The sequence below is a fragment of the Hoplias malabaricus genome, chromosome 4, assembly GCF_029633855.1.
Source record: "Hoplias malabaricus isolate fHopMal1 chromosome 4, fHopMal1.hap1, whole genome shotgun sequence".
NCBI lineage: Eukaryota > Metazoa > Chordata > Actinopteri > Characiformes > Erythrinidae > Hoplias > Hoplias malabaricus.
The window spans coordinates 31034787-31054105 of NC_089803.1; the positions used below are offsets into that span (position 1 = coordinate 31034787).

Genomic DNA, 19319 nt, shown 5'->3' on the forward strand with positions numbered 1-19319 from the left:
AAGGATTAATAATGGTAGCCATTACGGAAGTGAGGAACATTTTAAGGCTACAGTGGCTTCTATTCATAGCCTCTGGAGCTTAAGCAGTGAATAAATTAGCCCTTGTTACTGAGGGTCTCTCTCTTTCATTCACTTCATTTACATGCTTCTTTAAATAAGAAGAGATGAGGAAACATTATTTTCATGTTTTAATAGAAACAAAATATTTGGCAGCATAAAAAACAGTAAATAAATAATTAACATAAATAAAACAAGCAGGAAATCTTATAAGGTGACTATGCTAGTAAGAGGAAGATCACAATTGCCCAGGATATAGTCTCTCTTCATGGTGGACATTTTGTTGACTACTTTAAAACGCAATGACCACTGGCTGAGCTCTTCCTCAGATATGCCATCAAAGAAAAAGTCCTCATTAAAAATTGGGTTACGGCTCTTCCTAATGACAGTGCTGCGTTGTTTCTGGACCTTTCCAGGAATAAGACACAAGCTTACACTACAGTTAATGCTCTTGGGGTCTACAGAGAGGGAGTAAAGGCCTTCTGCGCTAATAAGTCTGACTCGTAGCCTCTGATTCTCTGGGCAGTATTCTGCAGACACTCGCAGGGCTCCATCCCTGCCTACGGGCACCAGGCTCTCCTTCATCACCCGTTCTCTGTGGAGAACCAAGTCCATGGGAAAGATTGCAGGGGGGGCCAGCCCAAAGTTGTAGGAAAGAGGCTCTATGAGGGCCTCTGACGTTCTTCTCATGACGTTAGGGCTATTATCTGTGGAACTGCTCTCATCCGTTGATAAGGAGTTGTTCCTGGATACGGTGGCCTTCCGGATATTGCGATAGAGCAGCTTCTCATGGCTAAGCGTTTTCAACGGAGATGACTTGGGTGGTGATCTGGCCAACAGAGGGGAGCTGAAAGGGGAAGATTCTGCTGAAGATGTGGTGTCACTGTCTATTGTGCCTTGTTTATGCAGCGTAAAGCTCCTAGGGGAGAGTCTAGAGGTTAAAGTGTTAAGGCTGAAGGAGGAGGTTGAAGAGGATGCTGGAGAGAGGGGTGCTATAGAAGATCTAGAGCAGGTATTGGACCTGCTTCTGGGCAGAACCAAGGGAATCCCACAGGTACTGGGGTCATTGTGGAAGAGTGATTCCTTCCGCCTGGTATGGGGGCTCTCTAGCAGTGTGCAGAAACCGTAGCAGGTCTGGGCTTTAGCCAAGTGGGGCAGAGAAAGAGCAGCCTGGCTTTGGGGGTCTGCGTTGGTGTTTTCTTCGTCACTGCACATGTCGTATGGCCCATCATCCACGCTCTCGACCTGGATGATGTGGGTGTTGATTGACTCTCGCGTAGGCATCTCTTTATTTTGACTGCTTTTTTCTGTAGAAACCCTGATACAGGGGCTTGATTTCCCTTGATCCAGTGGAGTTGAGATTTTAGGTGGAATGCAGAACTCTGGGATGGTGTCAGGGGTAATGATGTTGGGACATAGGGTGGACTTCTTGAGTTTATCAGCAGGTGCTTTTTCTCCAAACATGATGTCGCTGATTTTAAAGCTGTATTCCGTCACTGGCAGTAGCAGATTAGTTCTCTCCACTGACACACGGATCTTTTCAACCACCCACATGGGGTCAAGCTATTATATCTGCAAGTTAAACATTTTCACTCATTAGTTAATGGAAATATACAAATAGACATTTTAATTGTTTATAAAAATCCAAATAAATTAATACAATTACTTGGAAACTACCATGGTTTAGCATGGAACAAAGAAATTAAAGCTTTCGGTATGGTGCTTACCTTATTAGCAGGAGTATACACGTGAGTTCAGTAGGATTGTTCAGTTTGCTGCTTTAGAGAGGCTCTTCAGGGCAATAGTAAAAGCTCTAGCTAGCAAACTCAAGCTCTCTCCTCTCAGACCAGTGTTTCTGTGATGCGTGAAAAGAGCTCCTGGTTACTTATACAGCAACAGTAGGGTGGGTGGAGTCAAGCACCACTCGTGCACACCTCCAGAATCTCTGTGAGGGTACTGCCTCATGCACTGGCATCAGTTCCCATAGGAACACACAAACCATAACATTCTAATCTGAGGCACAAGCCTGGAAAAGTAAAGGCTCTTGTGATAAGCCAATTGCTTCAAAATGCAGCAGATCAGTCCAATACAATCTATGCTTGTGTTTGGTAGTATGTTTACCTTTCCGTTCTTGAGCGAGAGCAGAGGATAAAATAGTGTAATTAATTGGATAAGCCTTTACTGACCTTAAACATTTACTGAGCTGACATGCGCCACTAATGTGAACTGATCTAGCAGTGACTATGAGAAAGCAAAGATGGTGACGTTAAATTTAGGTCAGTATCTTATATCATGCCAACCCCTAATGTAACAGTAACTTGCCTTTTTTTTTTAGCAGATCAATAACATGTTTTTATATTTATATTTCTCCTCATTAACCTGCAAAATATTTCTGGGATATCCTGCCAAAACCCAATGTTAGGTAAAGATTTCCTCATAAAGATTTGTTTTTTTTTTTCTTTTTAAGAACTGTTTATCTCAGATTGCAGAGAAATAGAAATGTGTGTACACAAAAAGTAACACTTTCAGAGTGTTAAGATAAGGTGATTCATATCAGCTAACTCAGCTAAATCAAGCCATAGAATAGTGAGTCGACTAATAGCTCAGACCGTGGCATGGTACATAATAAGCTGTTTACATAACACTGTTTTAAAACATTGCAGTCGTGAAATATAGTGATAAGGCAACACAAGGACCATAATAACATTTGAGCTTTTAATAATACCTCTATCAGTTCATCAGCACAATAGAGAACATTCTGTGATTTGAGCTTTGAAGCAAGTGCATGTACAAACAAGTGCCATGTGAATGTATGTCTCAGGTACCCTCTTGTGGCAGCAAGGGAATACTGTGAGCTGTTACTGGGTTTCATTTTTCATTTCATTCATGAAATAGATGTCATGTAAATATATACCTTCACTAAAATTTTAAACCACAATCCTGCTTCAGGTGTAAAAAAAAAATTGTTTTTAAAAAAAGATGCTGGTGTTTTCAGAATGGTGGACTGACCATCGCAGAGTTCTGACCTTAACATCGCTGAATGTGCTTGGGATTATTAGACGTCTATGATAAAGAACATGCCAAGAATTTGCCTTTACCAGTGTGAAAGTGTAGAAGAAAGCCTCTAGTAAACACTTGGGTTATCAGTCCCTGCCGCTGGCCACTGTCTGAGAGGTTTGATGTGTTCTCCCCATGTGTGCATGAGTTTCCTCCCACAATACCCTGTGAGAGGTGGACTGGCTATTCGAAATTGTCCTTGGTTGTAAGTATTTGACTGGGCATGTGTATGGTGCCCTGTGATGGACCAGTGACCTGCCCAGGGAATGTTCAGTTTTGTGTTCAGAATTAATGGACTAAATGTGGCCCTGATCAGGATTAAGTGGATACAGAAAATAAACTGAATGCAATTTTAACAGTAGCTAAGACTTCAGTGTCATTTTCTTCTAAATACATCATTTTAAGTGGGAAACATTAATCAGTTCTAGTTGATGGTAGTTTTGACAGAGGATAAAGCAATGAAAGGAGGTCCCTTATCTTTGCACAGCAATATATGTAAAGTGAGCACTAAAGTTAAATGAAGTATGTAACTCCATGGAGTATGGTGTCTTTATACACTACTGTAGTGACGTTATAGGGAGTGAACCCTTTTAATGTTCCAGTCAGGTTAGCATTATAGCATTCGCTATTGAGTTTATGGATCAGAGTTCAAGTACTGTATCTCAGTAACCCTGGAACACCATCATTAGACAGCTGGTCTGGTTTTAGATAAAGCTGTTAGACAATGGGGAGTGGGTGGGGTGGGCTGCCTTCTCAGAATTGAAGACTTTTAGCGAGTTTTGTTTGTTGTTTTTTGTAAGCATTGCTTTTGTGTGTGTGTGTGTGTGTTTTATGATCTGGGGGAGGTTTCACTGCATAAATGTGATATTTTACTTGCAAAACTAGATGCTTTTTTCAAGCTGGGTCATTAACTGGACAATATGGCCAGCAGGTAGTATTTTCTATCATAGTACTGTTTTAGTATAAACCTGTGATTATCAGCTAAAACATTTAAAGGTGACATTATGGGGCGGGGGTGTGTGCATTAACTTATTAAATTATAAATAATTAATTTGTGGATCTGGAGCTCCTTCACACTAGGCCTGCTGAAAACATTGGATAAAACAAGTCACTTTAAATATGTTAAAAATGATAGAATGGTGAAGAAGGGGAACCAAGTACAAATTGCTAATTAGGAGAAGTTTTATAATAAAAATAATAATAATAATAATACATTTTATTTGTAATGCACTTTAGATTTCAAGGAAATCTCAAAGTGCTAAAAGTTCCTAACTCCTCACTCCTGGGCTTCCTACAGTGAAATCAGCTGTGGAATATTTATTGTCTGTTTCAGCATCTCCACTTACCATCTATATACACTGTGTAGTTCTACAATTACAGACTGTAGACTGCTCTCCAACTTTTTAAGCACCCTTTTTCTCAGTGTTCTTCTGTAGTCTTAAAATGGCCATGAAAGTACGTGTTGCGCTGGCACAGGTTAATCAAACACAGCAGTGCTGCTGAAGCTTTTAACTACTGTGCACACTCACTGCCCATTGTATTGGACACATTAACCCCTGTTGTTCCACTTTGTAGATATAAAGTCAGAGACAGTAGGTCATCTGCTGCTGCAGTTTGTGGTGTTCATTCTCTAGTACTTCATGCCTCTTTTTTTGTAGATTTAAATGCACTCTATATAGTTTCTTAAGAAGTTAAATAAAAATGTTCCTAAAACAAAAATATGACTGAATCTACACACGCACACACACACACATATAAATATATATTTTATTCAATGAAGCCAGTTAGTGTATAAACGTCATATGGTAAGGGCATTTTAAATCTCAGCAAACATTGTTTGACAAGTTTCCACAATCCCCCTCACACATACAAAGACAAGCCCATGTGTGCACACAGGAACAAAATTCCTCCGTTGTCAGTATAATGAAGGTGACCCTTGTCCAAGTGAACTGCAGCTGGTTCTAATCATTATCACTGTCTGCTTTATAATCAACATCATGTGTTTCAAGCCACCACTAAATTTGAACTTACTATAAAATTTTGCCCCTTTGCCACTTCAAAGAAGAGAAAAGTCACCCGGTTTCAGGATAAGAATCAAGCTGCCAAACGGGTAATTAAATGTGAGTACATGGGAATTGGATTTTATGTGGTCATTTTTATGTTTACCACTAGATGTCAGTATCATGTCAGACATGTTTAACAAAGGCCCTTCAGATTCGGGTCAAAAGGTGAAGAGTTTATGGCTGGAGGTCATGCCAAACTGCAGTATGGAAGTAATGACGGAAACACCTAACATTGCAGTGTTATTTTCTTAGAGGACCTTAAACATTTAGCATTCAATCTGTATCCTTGTCTAACCTTCACTACACAATCCATTATTATATGCTAGGGTGGGCTTGTCTGTGTCCTGTTTGGTAGCTGCGTCCCACATTACACATGGAGAAATAGAAAGACCGTTTTGGCTCTAGTACAGTCACAATATTAGCATTGAAGTTTGTCTTTTGTCTTTTGACGGCTGTATTTAAATACTCAAGCTATTATGCAGTGAATGTTTTCCCAGTGCCAGTATCCAGAAGTACATCTCCTACGCAAGTCAAACCCAGGGCTTCTCACCTGCAGTGATTCATGGGCAAAGTGGAGGAATGCAGATGGAATAGGCTCCTTTTTCCCTTTCAGTTTACCGAACCCAGAAAGGCAAGGCATGCAAAACCCAGTCCTTACTGTTCTTCTGGATCATCTCCACTCGTAACTTGTGACAGAGACGTTAACTCCCTTTTCATGTAAAAGAGCTTTTTCCTGCATTGTTTGACCAGAGAAGCAAGCTTGAAGAAGGCAGTTCTACTCCCCAGAGACCTTTAAAATAGACACGGACCTTCTGTTTCTACAGTGCTGGCAATCGAATACTCTCTGTTTAGAAAGAACAAAGCACCAGTGTGGGAGTTCAAGGAGAATACATGCACCTGGTACTGAAATACACTTTACTTTCATCACAGGATCTAATTTGCCTACACACTTTTTCTTCTCATTACCATTCTGTGAAAATTCATCATGCATGCAGGTTTCAATTAAAAAAATTAATCTCTCAGACAACATTCTGTCTTACAGTCAGCAGGCAGTGAGTAATGAGTAAGTGTTTATGATTAAACCTTTGGCGGTAGACACAACCACAGTGAAGCTTGTCTGTAAGTGGTTTGTGGTTGTAGAAGGACATCACAGAAGACATGCTGCGTACAGATGGCAGGCTGTGTGACCCCTATAAATGTTTGATGCCACCCCTTCCATGAGTCATACTGACTCATTGACTCACCTGATAAAAGTAACCAGAAAGCCTCGGTACAACAGAAAACAAAAGTCCAAAATAGTCCAAGTCCCCTTGGAGACAGCTAAAAGAAAAGAGACTCAGTGAAAAGGATACGCTGGACTTTTACCAAAACACTGCTGTTCCGCTTCAGATCATGTGAAAGTAATTAGTACAGGTTGAGCTGAGTAGTCATCTGAAACCGTCCTCCTTTGTTGTCACGTGGTGAATGAGGCTGTGTGCTTATGCCACCAGTCACTTAAATTAACCTTATCCAGTGTGATTTTTTTTTCTTACTTCATTTCTTAAGGGAGAATTCTCTTTATATTCATGGCTCCAGCATGCTCATCACTTTAAGATTATTTTAGTGGAAATACATCATATACAATACAGAGTCCGGTTCTAACTGACCACTCATGATAGGACAATGGGGTCTTATAATTAAAGTTATTTATTAGATAAAGAGTTTCCTTCCTTCAGCAAAAAGCATGTAGGACACTTTTTAAGGGGGAGATTTGTTCTAATTAATTCCTACGTATTTTTTTTTTTTTACCATTTTCAGTGTTGATTACATTATGTATAATACTCAGATACAGGTAGTTGTTTGGGAGTCTGTTAGTCTGCTATACTTTATTATAGACCCCCACCTCACTTTCATAACTTTCTATATGACCGGCTGTTTTGACCGGTTTAAAGGCTTTCTCCTTTAAGCCTACATATAAGAAATGTGTACATACCTTTGGGGGGTTGAGCTGTGATGTAGTAGTTATGGATTCCTGCTCCTCTACACCTTCCCCATATTAACAGTACTGTGTGAGCCCTTCTCCTCGGTGGGGGTCCCTAATAACGGGGGCGGAGCTTGAACGTAGAGGCAGGACCACAGCCTGCTGCCTCTCTACATCAACTCCTCTCTCATGCACGGACAGTGCTGGATTTCAGGTAGGAATCTGCCGTTTATTTACTTTTTTTTAATGCAATGCCCTGCGTTGTTTTCCTCTCGTAAAACGCGTATGTGCGGAAAGGACGGTCTCTGTCTCAAGCTGCTGTGACACTGGCTTGTAGCCGGACGGACTCGACATGTGATGGTGGAGAATGAATGGGCGTTTAGCCTCCCGCTTCTGGATTTAGCTCTCACTTCTGGGTCGAGGAGACCATACACTCCCTGAACGTGCGAACAACACACAACAGTGGTTCAGTTATTTGATGTTTATATCCAACAAGAAGCACACGTGTGCCCTGGGAGAGTTTTTCGTGCTGATTTTCGTAATTTCTCACTCGTCCTCGTTCGGTTTCGCAGCTTCGACAGTGAGAGGTGGACACGAGTGTCCCTCCTCGCTTTACCACTGAATTCATTCTTTATACGTATGTGGTCGACGGGTTCAACAACGCCACTCAACCGGCCCATACAGATAGCAGCCAGTGTCGAGAAACACGGATTTGGAGAGGGTCTCTCGTCCTGTGGGCTAGCTACTGTGTCCTAAACGTTAGCCCTAATCTTTCGGACTGTTTACGCGAGCGTGGTACGTTTAAATCCGTGCGTGTTTTGTAGCATCTCCGTCAGTCAGTCGGTGGGGTCATTGCTAAAGGGCGATATTTGACGCCGCCATATTTTAATGGCATGTCTGATATACTATCGATGTAGATTTCTCCTTTCGTTCTTCGTACCACTCTGTGCCTGTTCTTAAACTTCAAACCGTTAATGTAGCACCGGTTTGACATAAATATAACCGTGCTGCAGATTCAGTCGGAGCTAGCTGTGTTTAGACGATATATACGAAGAACATGTAGGTTTTTTTATACATTTGTTAGCACCAAGTGACCTGTTTGGGCACTACGCATCGACTCGCGGTTATCAGTTGGCGAGTGTCGCTGTCGGGGGTCGATTTTGCTCTGCGAGGGTCTGGCTGCGCTGATGATATTCATCTTGTTAGATATTTGATGGATGTGAAAAGATAAGCCCCTTGTATATTCCATCGCCAGATCACACGACGGAGCGTTAAACCCTCGGTTATAAACGCGGTCGCCTTGCCCTCTTCAGCTTGTAATTCTGTCATATTTGCTGTAAAGCCCAGTTCTACTATTAGCAGTTTCCCCTGTTCGAGCCCAGCTGGCTAACTGAGCGAAATCAGAGCGTTTTACTACAGCAGCGCGCGCGCACACGTTCACGCGCACACTCCCACTGTGGTCTCCTCAGGTAACGCTGGGCTTAAATGTGGAACTGTCGACGAGAAAAGCGATGCAAGTTATTTGTAGGCGGATAATATAGTCTCGGATAAGGCGGGCTGTGTTTAATTTTATCTTATATCAAGTCGTCCTTCGCAAAGTTCAGCTCTTGTAGGCGTACGGCGATGTTGGAGCTGAAGAAGGGCCACACCCCTCAGAGCTGGAATCCGCAGGCATAGCAGCCCTCTGTGGGTTCAAGACTAATAGTCAAGACGAGTGGGAACTAGGCTAAGTGTGGATGTAATCATCTCCTCTACCTTGTGTGTTTGTGTAAGAGAGAAGGAGAGCCAGACGTTTGTGTGTGAAACCCCAGATCAATCATTCATGGCATTTCTCTGTACAATAATAATAATAATAATAATAAAATGATATATATATATTTTTTTTTTTTTCACGTGGGTGTAATCTAATGCATAAATAATGTTAAAAATCATATGCATTTCACTCCACAGTACATATACAGAAACATTTTGTGATGCTACAAACAACACCTTAACAATTATTAAGCTATTCATTCATTCATTCATTCATTCATTCATTATCTTTAACTGCTTATCCAGTTAAGGGTCGCGGTGGGTCCAGAGCCTACCTGGAATCATTGGGCGCAAGGCAGGAATACACCCTGGAGGGGGCTTAAGCTATTCAACTTCTAGCAATCTAGCTCTGAACAGTGAATTTGTCATTTTTTCCAGAATGAGGCACAGTACACTTCTGCCAGTCAGAACAGATGTCATTTGCATATATCACTGTTGATGGCATAATAACAGAGTCAGTGGAATTTAAAAGTGCATGTCAGGTTTTGGGGTATTTTTGTTTTGTTTGTCTCTTTGTTGAAATGTTGTGCTTATGTTTGGCTAAATTCAGATGTTGCCCAAAACGCACTCATTGTTTTGTTTCTTTGATCAGTATCTGATATCACTCAGCAGTGGCCTCAATGTGTTCCTCAATGTCCTCATTTATCCTTGAAATGTACATAGTCACTGAGAGATATGGGCTTTATGGTTATGCAAAGTAATGTAGGCAATGAGCAGGAAGCCAGCACAGGAAAGGACGGATGTTTAATACTGCTGTGCAGTAGACTTTCTGACTGGTACATGAGGTCAAGCCTGTGATCTCTGAAAGCTGCTGACCATTTTTCCTGAAAAGGCCTTTGTTAGGATAGGCATGCCTAATAATTACTGTATAAAGTGCAGAAGTCTGATTTAATATTGAAAGTATATGATTTACAGGATGTAGCCAAAAAGTGATGTGATATATTGGTGTAAATGGAGTGATATAGCTATGTGTGGATGCTGTTAGCAAACTACAATATTACATACTATAACCACTATAGGGAAGAGTTTTCTTTGACATGGGATTCTTAATTCTGATGAGGTCTATTAGATGTGAGCAGGTGAATTACCAAACACGGCAGAACGGCATTAATGTTGATATGCTACAAAATATGCTCTAACAATAACGTCATCTCTTGAAATGCAGTGGAGGAACCTGTGCGGTTATGACCTGGTGCAGATGAAAAGCGAGAAGACAGTTCAGAGCATTTATGGACAGAAGGTTTGGAGGTCATTGTGCCTTCTGATGGATTCTACTTTTTTACTCAGTATGGCTGCTCTCCCTTACCCATAGAATTGCATCTTTTGCAAACACCTGCTTTGCACGCTTTTGCTTTCTCCCATATTCATGGCTATAATTAGCTGTCTGTACAGCAAGTGTCAAAAGCTGGAATACAGCTTTTGCCTGCCAACAGAGGCTGATAAAATCTGACAATTCCAGTGACATCAGATACCAACTGAGAGCAGTGAGGAAAGTCGCCCACATGATGAGTTTTGTTCTCTGATTCTGAACTGCCAAGTCAAAAAGCAATGATGATATCAAGAACAAGCGTTCATGCTCCAGTTTAGAGGAACGCTCAAGAGGACTGAGCATTTTGGAGTCCTTCCATTTTCCAAGCAGATACATTTGTGGCTTAGGGCCAGGGCATCACGTTGTTACTCTCACTTCAGTGATGCATGAGAGCATGGGGCCCTTTATAGGTGCCTGGCTCTGGAGAAACCAGAGCTGTGATTGCTATCTAAGGGCTGATGAGGTTGTGCCTGATTGCATCATCTTTCAGTTTGTTCTGGTGACCTCATGTGCTTGATGTTTTAGCTTTTATTTAATTAATTTATTTATTTAACCCCTGTAGTCTCAATGAAACAATTGGGGCAAAACATCAGATGAACTTGCTGTAAAACTGAACACAGCTGGTATGAAGCTGTAAGCATTTTATTAAAAATGTTAGTGGAACATGAGTTTTCCAGGAAGGGTATAATTATTTCAGTACTGTTTGAAGAAAGCAAACTAATGGTTGTTTTAAAACAGCGTATCTAAGTCTAAACTTTTCCAACAAGCCTCAGGTCTTTCCTGAGGGTCTCTTGTTTGCTATGGAAACTGATGTCAATGATGAGAACTAGGCACATGGACTGTATTTGTTTATACCTCTGTAGAATCAAGAGAGACGACGTGTATATATAAGTTACACCATTCGTCATTTCAAAAGCTAAACCTGTATCAATATGGTTGTAGTATATAATAATAGGTGTTAATAAGCGTAGGTATATCACTTTGTATTCTGAGGGCCCTCAGTAATTCTAATTGGTATTTAAACCATTTTTGAACCACTAACAGTGCTCTGCACCTGTTTTCTGAGTTCATGTCACTTTGTAATTCTCAATCCTTAATCCACTATTACGTTCTCATAGGGCCTCTCTTTGTACACCTACAGTAAAATCTTCATAAAACCTAGGTCTGCTGAGAGCCTGGTATGAAGTAATACGATAAGGTAATTACTATGAGTTATATCAGCTTACCTCTTATTGTAATTCCCCCCAATGTATTCTCATATTGTGAGAGTAATTAAAATCAAGCTCACTGAATGATTTGTCCGCTGACTTTGCTGATGGCAGGCCTGCAGTTGAAGAGGCCATTATGAAAATTACATTGGATTATAGGAGGTTTTTAAGGCCTGGCATTATAACAAGTTTTGTTCGTGCAAAATTGTCGTTGAACAATGGAATTAAGTCTAGGTCATCCTTTTGTTTAAGATTTATGAGAAATGTGAATTAAGCACCTGTATTCAGTATAGCTGAAATACTTTTATTTAATTATTTATTTAAGATGTTAGATCCCATGAAGCTTAAACTATATTCAAGTAGACATAACTTGGATGCTTGGGTTTGCACAGATCCCATATTTCAAATGTCTGTAGCATGCAACATGTAGTTAATTGCGATGAAATTGATGTGAGATGCCAAGAAAAGCCCAACTTGAATGTTTATAATTAATATAATTTAACTATATTTTATAGTTAAAATAACAGTCCCTATATTGATTAGATAGAGTTAATTACATTTGGGGCCTTATACACTATATGAGCTCATTATTTTTATATTAGAGTGAGAGTTGATGATTGTAAATTAGTAGTGTGTTTAGATTTGGAGGTGTGGCTTGTTATTTATTTAATTAAATACTTTTTAAATTTGTTTAAATCCAGATCATCCTTTAGCTGAGTGGGTGTTTCTCTTTTAAAGGGGACATATGGAAAAAGAAAGAAAAAAAAATCTATCTGGAGATCCTAGCCACACGCACTTGTGAACTAAAACAATCCTGTCAGTTGTGTGGAAAAAATGTGTTCTGATGTTTGTTTTGCTGCTTATATAGAATGCTTTAGAATGGTCCTGCCTCCTGTTTCTCCAGTCACTGCACTTGTGGGGTTAAAGGGAGCAATAAAAAACAAATGCAGAGAAACAGAATAAAAATGGCGAATATGAGAACAGGGAAGAAAATGGCTATAAAAGGGGAATCTACTGTGTGGTTTGATATTTTTTTTTTTTTTTTTTTTTTTTGTGGTATTTTGGAGCAAAGCCTGTCACAGACATTTTGTAAAGACCCCAGGGAGTTGTGGTATCTTGTGGAAAATGGAAGAATATGTCCCCTTTAATATACCTTAAACCATGTTTTTCCAGTTGGCCACAAAGTTTATGAAGCAGATTTTATTTGCATGTTTAATTCCCACATTTATATAGAAGTATTTAGATAACAGGGTTAACAGCTCTGGTACATGCATACAAATAGAGTGCAGCTTTTATTTTGTGCATTCGTGATAGAAAATCAAACCATTTTATTCACACTTGGGCAAAATATGAACCACATTTGGCTGAGAAGTAGCAAGATATTTTGCAGGTGTTTGAATTCTGTAAAAGCCCAGTCAGATGTTTTTATATATAATGCTATTAGCATTAAAATAGGGAATGTCTCATGTGTAAATCTCAAATGTTTGTCCACTATTATCATTACAGTAAAAGTGGAGTGAATATTTAGTGTTGACTAAATAACTTTAAAATAAAATTTAATTTCAAATTTTTACAAATGCATAAAATTAATCCTTCTATACATCCTAGAAATGTGAAATGGTTGCATAATGTGCTACATGGCTAAGTTAATTTCTAACATGTAGCATTTCTAGTCGCACAGTTCCAGGGACCTGTAGGTTGTGGGTTCAAATTCCACTCCGGGTGACTGTCTGTGAGGAGTTCCTAAGTAGAAATATGGGAAAATATATATTTAGCAATGTTAGCTTGATATTAAATTGGTAGTTTCATGACAGTCAATAAGGCCAAGTATTCTGCATTAAACACCTATATATTGTTGTAATAATATGACAATTTTTTTTAATAGTTTATGAAATAACAAGTATATGATAAGTGACTGAAAGTCGACCTTCAACCATCTGTGATCATCTACAGTAACATGCTCTGCATTTATTGGTAGATGAATGTTTATTGTGATCATTATTAATACTTTTGTTGTATTTTCTCTCATTTGGATTTCTTAGCTTCTCAATATAGAACACCTCTTCCCTGGGATAAAATCTCAGAAATATGGTCTCTTACAGTGTGGTGCTTTATTGATTCTGAAAGGAATGCTTTTATGGAGGCCGCACTTGTTGATAAACGGAGAGCTTCTGATAGATTCCATGTAACAGAATGATAAATGAATACACCTGAGTTTGGTTCAAATCTCTAATTCAGTGCAGCTTCATTTTGTTACAGTTGAAGAAGCATAACTCACTGCAGAGTTAGAATTCCAAGGCTGTTGACTCTAGCATTCAGAGCATATGAGTCATTAAATTAGCTGAATTAAATTAATTAACTCTGTGTATGTAGTTGATTCCAGTTTATTAGTTATGCCTAGCATTGTAATGAACCTTCTGAAATGATCTGAATCAGTTCACTGAGGTCTTATTTAGTTTTAAATTATGCTAAGCTGATGCAAACGTCCATGTTTTGGCCCTAAAGAGTAAAATCCTGTGCCGCTGTGATGAGACATCAAGCATATACCTTTTGTGCTGTTTATATGAATAAATGCATCTATGTTACGTATGGTATGTAAAATCTCTCTGGCAAATCTGGCAGTTTTCTGCTTTCTTATACTCAAAACTATGCAGTAGAGATTGTGTATAAAATGTTGATATTATTAAAAGGTCAAACTAGCTGAGTAAGGTGACGCTTAAACACTTCAGGGTCATCGTTTATAAAAACTGGTGATTTCCTTCAAACACAGTTCTGGCCTTCAGATTGTTCCAACATGTAAGCTATCATGGATTATCCAAAGAGATTCTCAGTTTTCTAATGCAATCCATTAGATTTTTTTGTTGCTGCTGTTGCAGATGTTCCATCCCAAAAACAACATGCCTGGTCAGGAAATGTTTGGTTGGTGGTCTGCAAAAGTGAAAGGCTCTGCTGTCATTTGAGAAAGGGCAAGCTTGATTGTGCTGAAATATGTGTGAGTCTGTGGGTGTTTTTGCCAATTGCTGAACTTCCACACACCCAGTGCTCAGAAGGTCTGGTTGGTCCTTTGTGCACTTTGCCCCTCTGTCAGTCCAAGACGATTTTGCTGTTCTGAGCAGTTCCACCTTTTGTTCTTACATTTGGATTCAGATTTACTTTTCTTGAATTCCAACTTTAATTTTTACAAGATGCAAAACTGATCTGAGAACAGTGAATTCTCTCCTTGACATCATACATTTGGCAAACCCTAGTTTGTTTTAAAGAAGTAATGTTGCCATTTAGGTGCCTTTTATTCATATATACAGCTACAGAGATTGACAGTTCTCTCTCTCTCTCTCTCTCTCTCTCTCATATATTGCCCAGACTCACCAAATCAATGCCTCATTGTAGCTGAGCTCTTGTTCACTGCAAGATTTTTAGTTTATTGGGAGCAATGCTGTTTAAAATCAGACACCTTGAGAGGACATAATACATTAAATTGTGTTTTGCGTTAAATTGGGTTTGCATCTCATGTTGTATTTTGCATTCAGAATATTACAAGAGGAAACAGTATTTTAAAACTGTCAGTTCTTTAGCAGGACCTGACTGCTGACTTCGTAAGATCATGACCCCCCCCCCCCCCCAATAGCACTGGTAATTAACAAAAGGCTCTTTTATCTACGGGCCAGCAGACAAAGAGGGAGCACTGCAGTGTGCTGAGCCTTCATCCCTCATTGCAGCTGTTTGGGTGAATACAGCTGAGTTAATAGGGCTTGTCCATGTGATTGTCCTCAATTAGAGGTTTCTCTTCTGGCCTTATTGTGCTTGTAAAGGTCTGGAGTGTGGAACATGTTATTGTCAGCTTTGTTCCTTTGGCAATATCTGTGTATGTGCAGTATTAACCCTATGGGTCAGTTCTCCTGACCAGGATTAAACACCACAGCTACAGACAGGGAGGACTTGAAATCATCCTGAATGTAGTTTACTCACATATAAAGCTATAGAGTTTGTTATAGAGATACATAGAGTTAATGAATCACCTTTTTTGAGTCTACTCCCATCACTTTTATTTGGGAATCAAGACTGGCATGCAGTGCAAATGAACACTTTGTAACAGATGAAATTAAATTAATAGCTGAGTGTAGCACAGATATCTAAGTGTCATTTAGATAAAGTTTCATGTTTTAGTGTGTTTTCCTGCTGAATTAGCATGTCACTTACCCACACCTATGTGTAACTTAAAGTTAATTTTGTACTAACTACTTGTGCCAGTTGCTGAACAATAGTACTTACATTTTATTCCTGAATTATAAACATAGAGCTTTAGTTAAAATGTAAACTATGTAGTTTCTGTAATGTTTTAGAAATGTCTGCCCACACTTTCCTATAGATTCCCTAGAGAGAAGCACACCTCCACTCACCCCAGTATTTTTCCAGATGATCTAACAATGTTTCAGTAAAAGAGGTGGCTCACACTCAATAATGCTGCTTGTTGCAGAAGTCTTAGGGGGGCGGGGGGCAGGGACCATTCTCAGTGAGGGTCTCATTGTTGGAATTATTTACTTCTCGTCCACATTTTCCAGCCCTCCTCTCATTTCCTCTCCTCCCTCCATGCCTAAGCTTTTCCGAGGGACTTTTCGGATGGCCTCAGAAGTGAGCATAATAAAGGGAAGACCGGCACAGCTCTAAAGAGTTCAGGTTGGCCAGTGCTGAATGATTAGGACTCCATTATCTGTGTGGTTATGTTTATGGAAATGTTGCTGGGCTACAGAGCCAGGGCGTTTGTGTGTTATGCAATTTTTCCATATAGAGGAAGTCATTGTTCATGTTAGTTACGAGTTGATGGCAAACCATCAATTGTCTTGCCATAGAAGACTGTTATCTCATACAGCTGCAAGAATAAAGGCAGCCATTGTTTACAGTAAGTTGAAAGAGTACCACAGACTTGATGGCAATGGTGAGGATGAGTTTGATGATAATTACAGAGTTGTTGTTGCAGTCAACATTGATTATAATGATGTTTATGCTAATGTTGATTCTGATGAAATGAAGATGGCGAACAAGAACAAGCTTAGGGGGCTGTGCTGATGATGTTGCTTCTGAGAAGATTGTGGAAGGTTTTTGCTACTGCTTTTTCTAAGGATTTTCATGTTAACCACCGAATATCACGCATACCATTTTTAGTGCTTCGGACCTTCAGCTGGGATATTTGGTGAATATTCGGGGAGTGTGGTGGTGTATGTTGTTGTCATTAAAAAACATCCGCTTCCGATCCCTCTCTCCAGTGCAGCTTCGCTCACTAACTAAGAGTATACACAATTTAAAAGTTTCAGGCACAAAGCTGACAAAATGAACTGTGGCGTCACCTTGCTTCGTTGTAAGTGTGTTGTTTTAGCATTTTAGGCTATTTTTAAATGGCTTCATTTGCACAACGACTTTTATACTGATGAGCCTGAATATGGGCGGAGTGGGAAGAGCACTGTTTTTACTGCTGGAGCCTGAATGTGCCTTGAGTGGAGGGTTGCCTTTATCAATAACCACGTTTAATCAAACTTGGTAATCGGAACTTTGTGGAGGTGTATAACTAAATGTTTTAATACTTGTGTACATAGCTTACATTATTATAAATAAGTCTGTGAAAGTTTGGGTACAACATCTCTTAATAAGTAGAGTTAACCTAAGTATACAGACACCACTGCAACACTGGGAAAAAATATGTACCCCTTGTGCTGTAACATTCATTCATTATCTGTAACCGTTTATCCAGTTCAGGATCGCGGTATCATTGAGCGCAAGGCAGAAACACACCCTGGAGGGGCCACCAGTCCTTCACAACTCCTCACAGACAGTCACCCAGAGCGGGACTCGAACCCACAACCTCCAGGTCCCTGAAGCTGTGTGACTGTGACACTACCTGCTGCGCCAAAGTGCTACCCTCTTACTGTAACATCTTACTCTAGCCCAGCGTAGCCCAGCAGGCAATATGTTGCTGGTGTGCATGTCAAGCAACACATGAGCAGGCAGCGCTGGACTGAATTGCATCAAAAAGCATTTAAAATGATTACAACCCTGACTAGACTTTTTATCTTTTATCAGAACCTCATGTATAATTAATAATTATAAATAAAAACAAAAACCTGAAAATACAAACCCACAGCTATATTTATATTGTTTATGAAACAATAACTGGACATTACACACAAATTATTTTTGGCTAACTCAAATGTCAACTGTAATGTAAGTTATCAAAAAAGTAGTTCTACTTAAACTGTAAATAATATTTGCAATGAAAGTTTAAGTTATAATAAACAACAAAACATACTGTATACTTGAACTTTAAACAATTCCAGACACAGTAATTATGGGTTTTTCCTTCATCGCTTGGCAAAATACATTAGGCCATGGGGAGGCTGAAACCATGACGATGCAAACAGTCCTCCATATGTATACATATTTGTGATGTGTACCATCTGATCCCACCTCCATACTGAGTGCATACGATGTACCATGTTTATAATAAATTGAAACTGTTTTAGGAAAACAAATAGCATACAAATCATATTGTTCACAACTAAGATTTATTTAAAAATATTAGTTCTGAAAATTTTACAAAATATTTCTTGGCAATTTCAAAAAAGCATAATGTTTTACTAGTGAAGGGCTTCTACATTAAACTTGGTGTGTTTGTAAAATAATAGTAAATTAAACAAATAGTAAATTTTGTTAGACATGATTCCAATTTTTATGAATGTTTATGTATCAGTATAAACAGAGCAAATTTAAAAAATATATGTATTTATTTATAGTTATTCAACTGTATTCTTCCCTCAAATTCTTGCATTTTTTCATAGATTCTTTGAGGTTCAAATTGATGTGTGAGGAAATCATTCATCTTGTGTGCTGAAGAGACTTCCTCAGTTAAGGAAAGTTAACTTTGTCAATTTTGTCCAACTGTGCAATAGTCACAGATGTTGAGCTTGTATTTTCTTGTCCTATTAGATTCCACACTGGGCCTTTTACATCCATTATTAATCTGACCATTCATCCTTATGTTGCTACTGCCAGCTACATCCTCACCAATTAAGCATAGTGTCTTTGGCCTGTGTGAAGCTAAAGGCCAAGACAAGACTGATCAGTGTGCAGGTTGTTGCCTTTAATTGCCTCTCTTGAAAGGGACTCATTTTACAGTGCAAAAAATGGGGACAGAATTGTCTTGGGAAATAAGCTCTATCTGCTGTCTTTTCACCTATGGGGATCATTGATTTTATGCTAAAGATCATGAGATACTGTCTTATGTGCTCTCAAGCGGACTGGAAAAGGACAGGATTTCCGTGTCTACCTCCTCAGGCCAGAGCTAACACTGTGAATCAATGTTGAGAGCCACTGAAGTGAGTGAAACCACAGAATTGTATAACTGATGTTGCGGTCCTCCTGGCTATAATATTTTTCTTCCTACGTCATGTGATTGGTTAAGGACTAATCACTGTGTGGGCTGCGTTGTAATCTTTTGTCACAAATTTCTAAAGCAGTCAGATATCATGTTAAGTACTGTAATGAGGATATGCATCATACTGCAGCATTTATGCTTTTAGTAGGATATTTTTAGTCGAATGTGTTTCCTGTCTTTTGAATTTGTATTTGTTATAAAATAGCATCAAATAGCTTAAAATAATAACAATAATACAAATTCTACAAATTATCAGTATACAATCAGTAATAAAAACGGCTTCCTGAATAAAGTCTGTACTATTATTTATTTTGCTGCTATTGTTCTGCAAATAGTAACCTTTCAGGGGAGGAGAACAACCATTGTTTTTGACAGCTTCGATAGTCATTGTTAGAGTTTGAGGTGTGCAGTGTTTGTTTATTTTTAGCTT

At 39.2% G+C, this 19319-nt stretch overlaps 2 protein-coding genes across 2 annotated transcripts in view; one reads left to right on the plus strand and one right to left on the minus strand.

Moving 5' to 3' along the window:
- Positions 1-215: 215 nt before the first annotated feature.
- On the minus strand, positions 216-8100 carry c2cd4a (C2 calcium dependent domain containing 4A). Its single transcript, XM_066667019.1, has 3 exons — positions 7150-8100; positions 1785-1912; positions 216-1629 (listed from the first exon to the last, which is right to left on the minus strand). The coding sequence occupies exon 3, from the start codon at positions 1609-1611 to the stop codon at positions 265-267; it is 1347 nt and encodes a 448-aa protein (XP_066523116.1). The 5' UTR covers positions 1612-1629; positions 1785-1912; positions 7150-8100; the 3' UTR covers positions 216-264.
- The window catches only part of tln2b (talin 2b), a 126083-nt gene continuing 114052 nt past the window's right edge, over positions 7289-19319 (plus strand). Inside the window, exon 1 of the mRNA XM_066667018.1 lies at positions 7289-7351. The gene's annotated coding sequence lies outside the window, so the exon portion shown is untranslated. The remainder of the gene's footprint in view (positions 7352-19319) is intronic.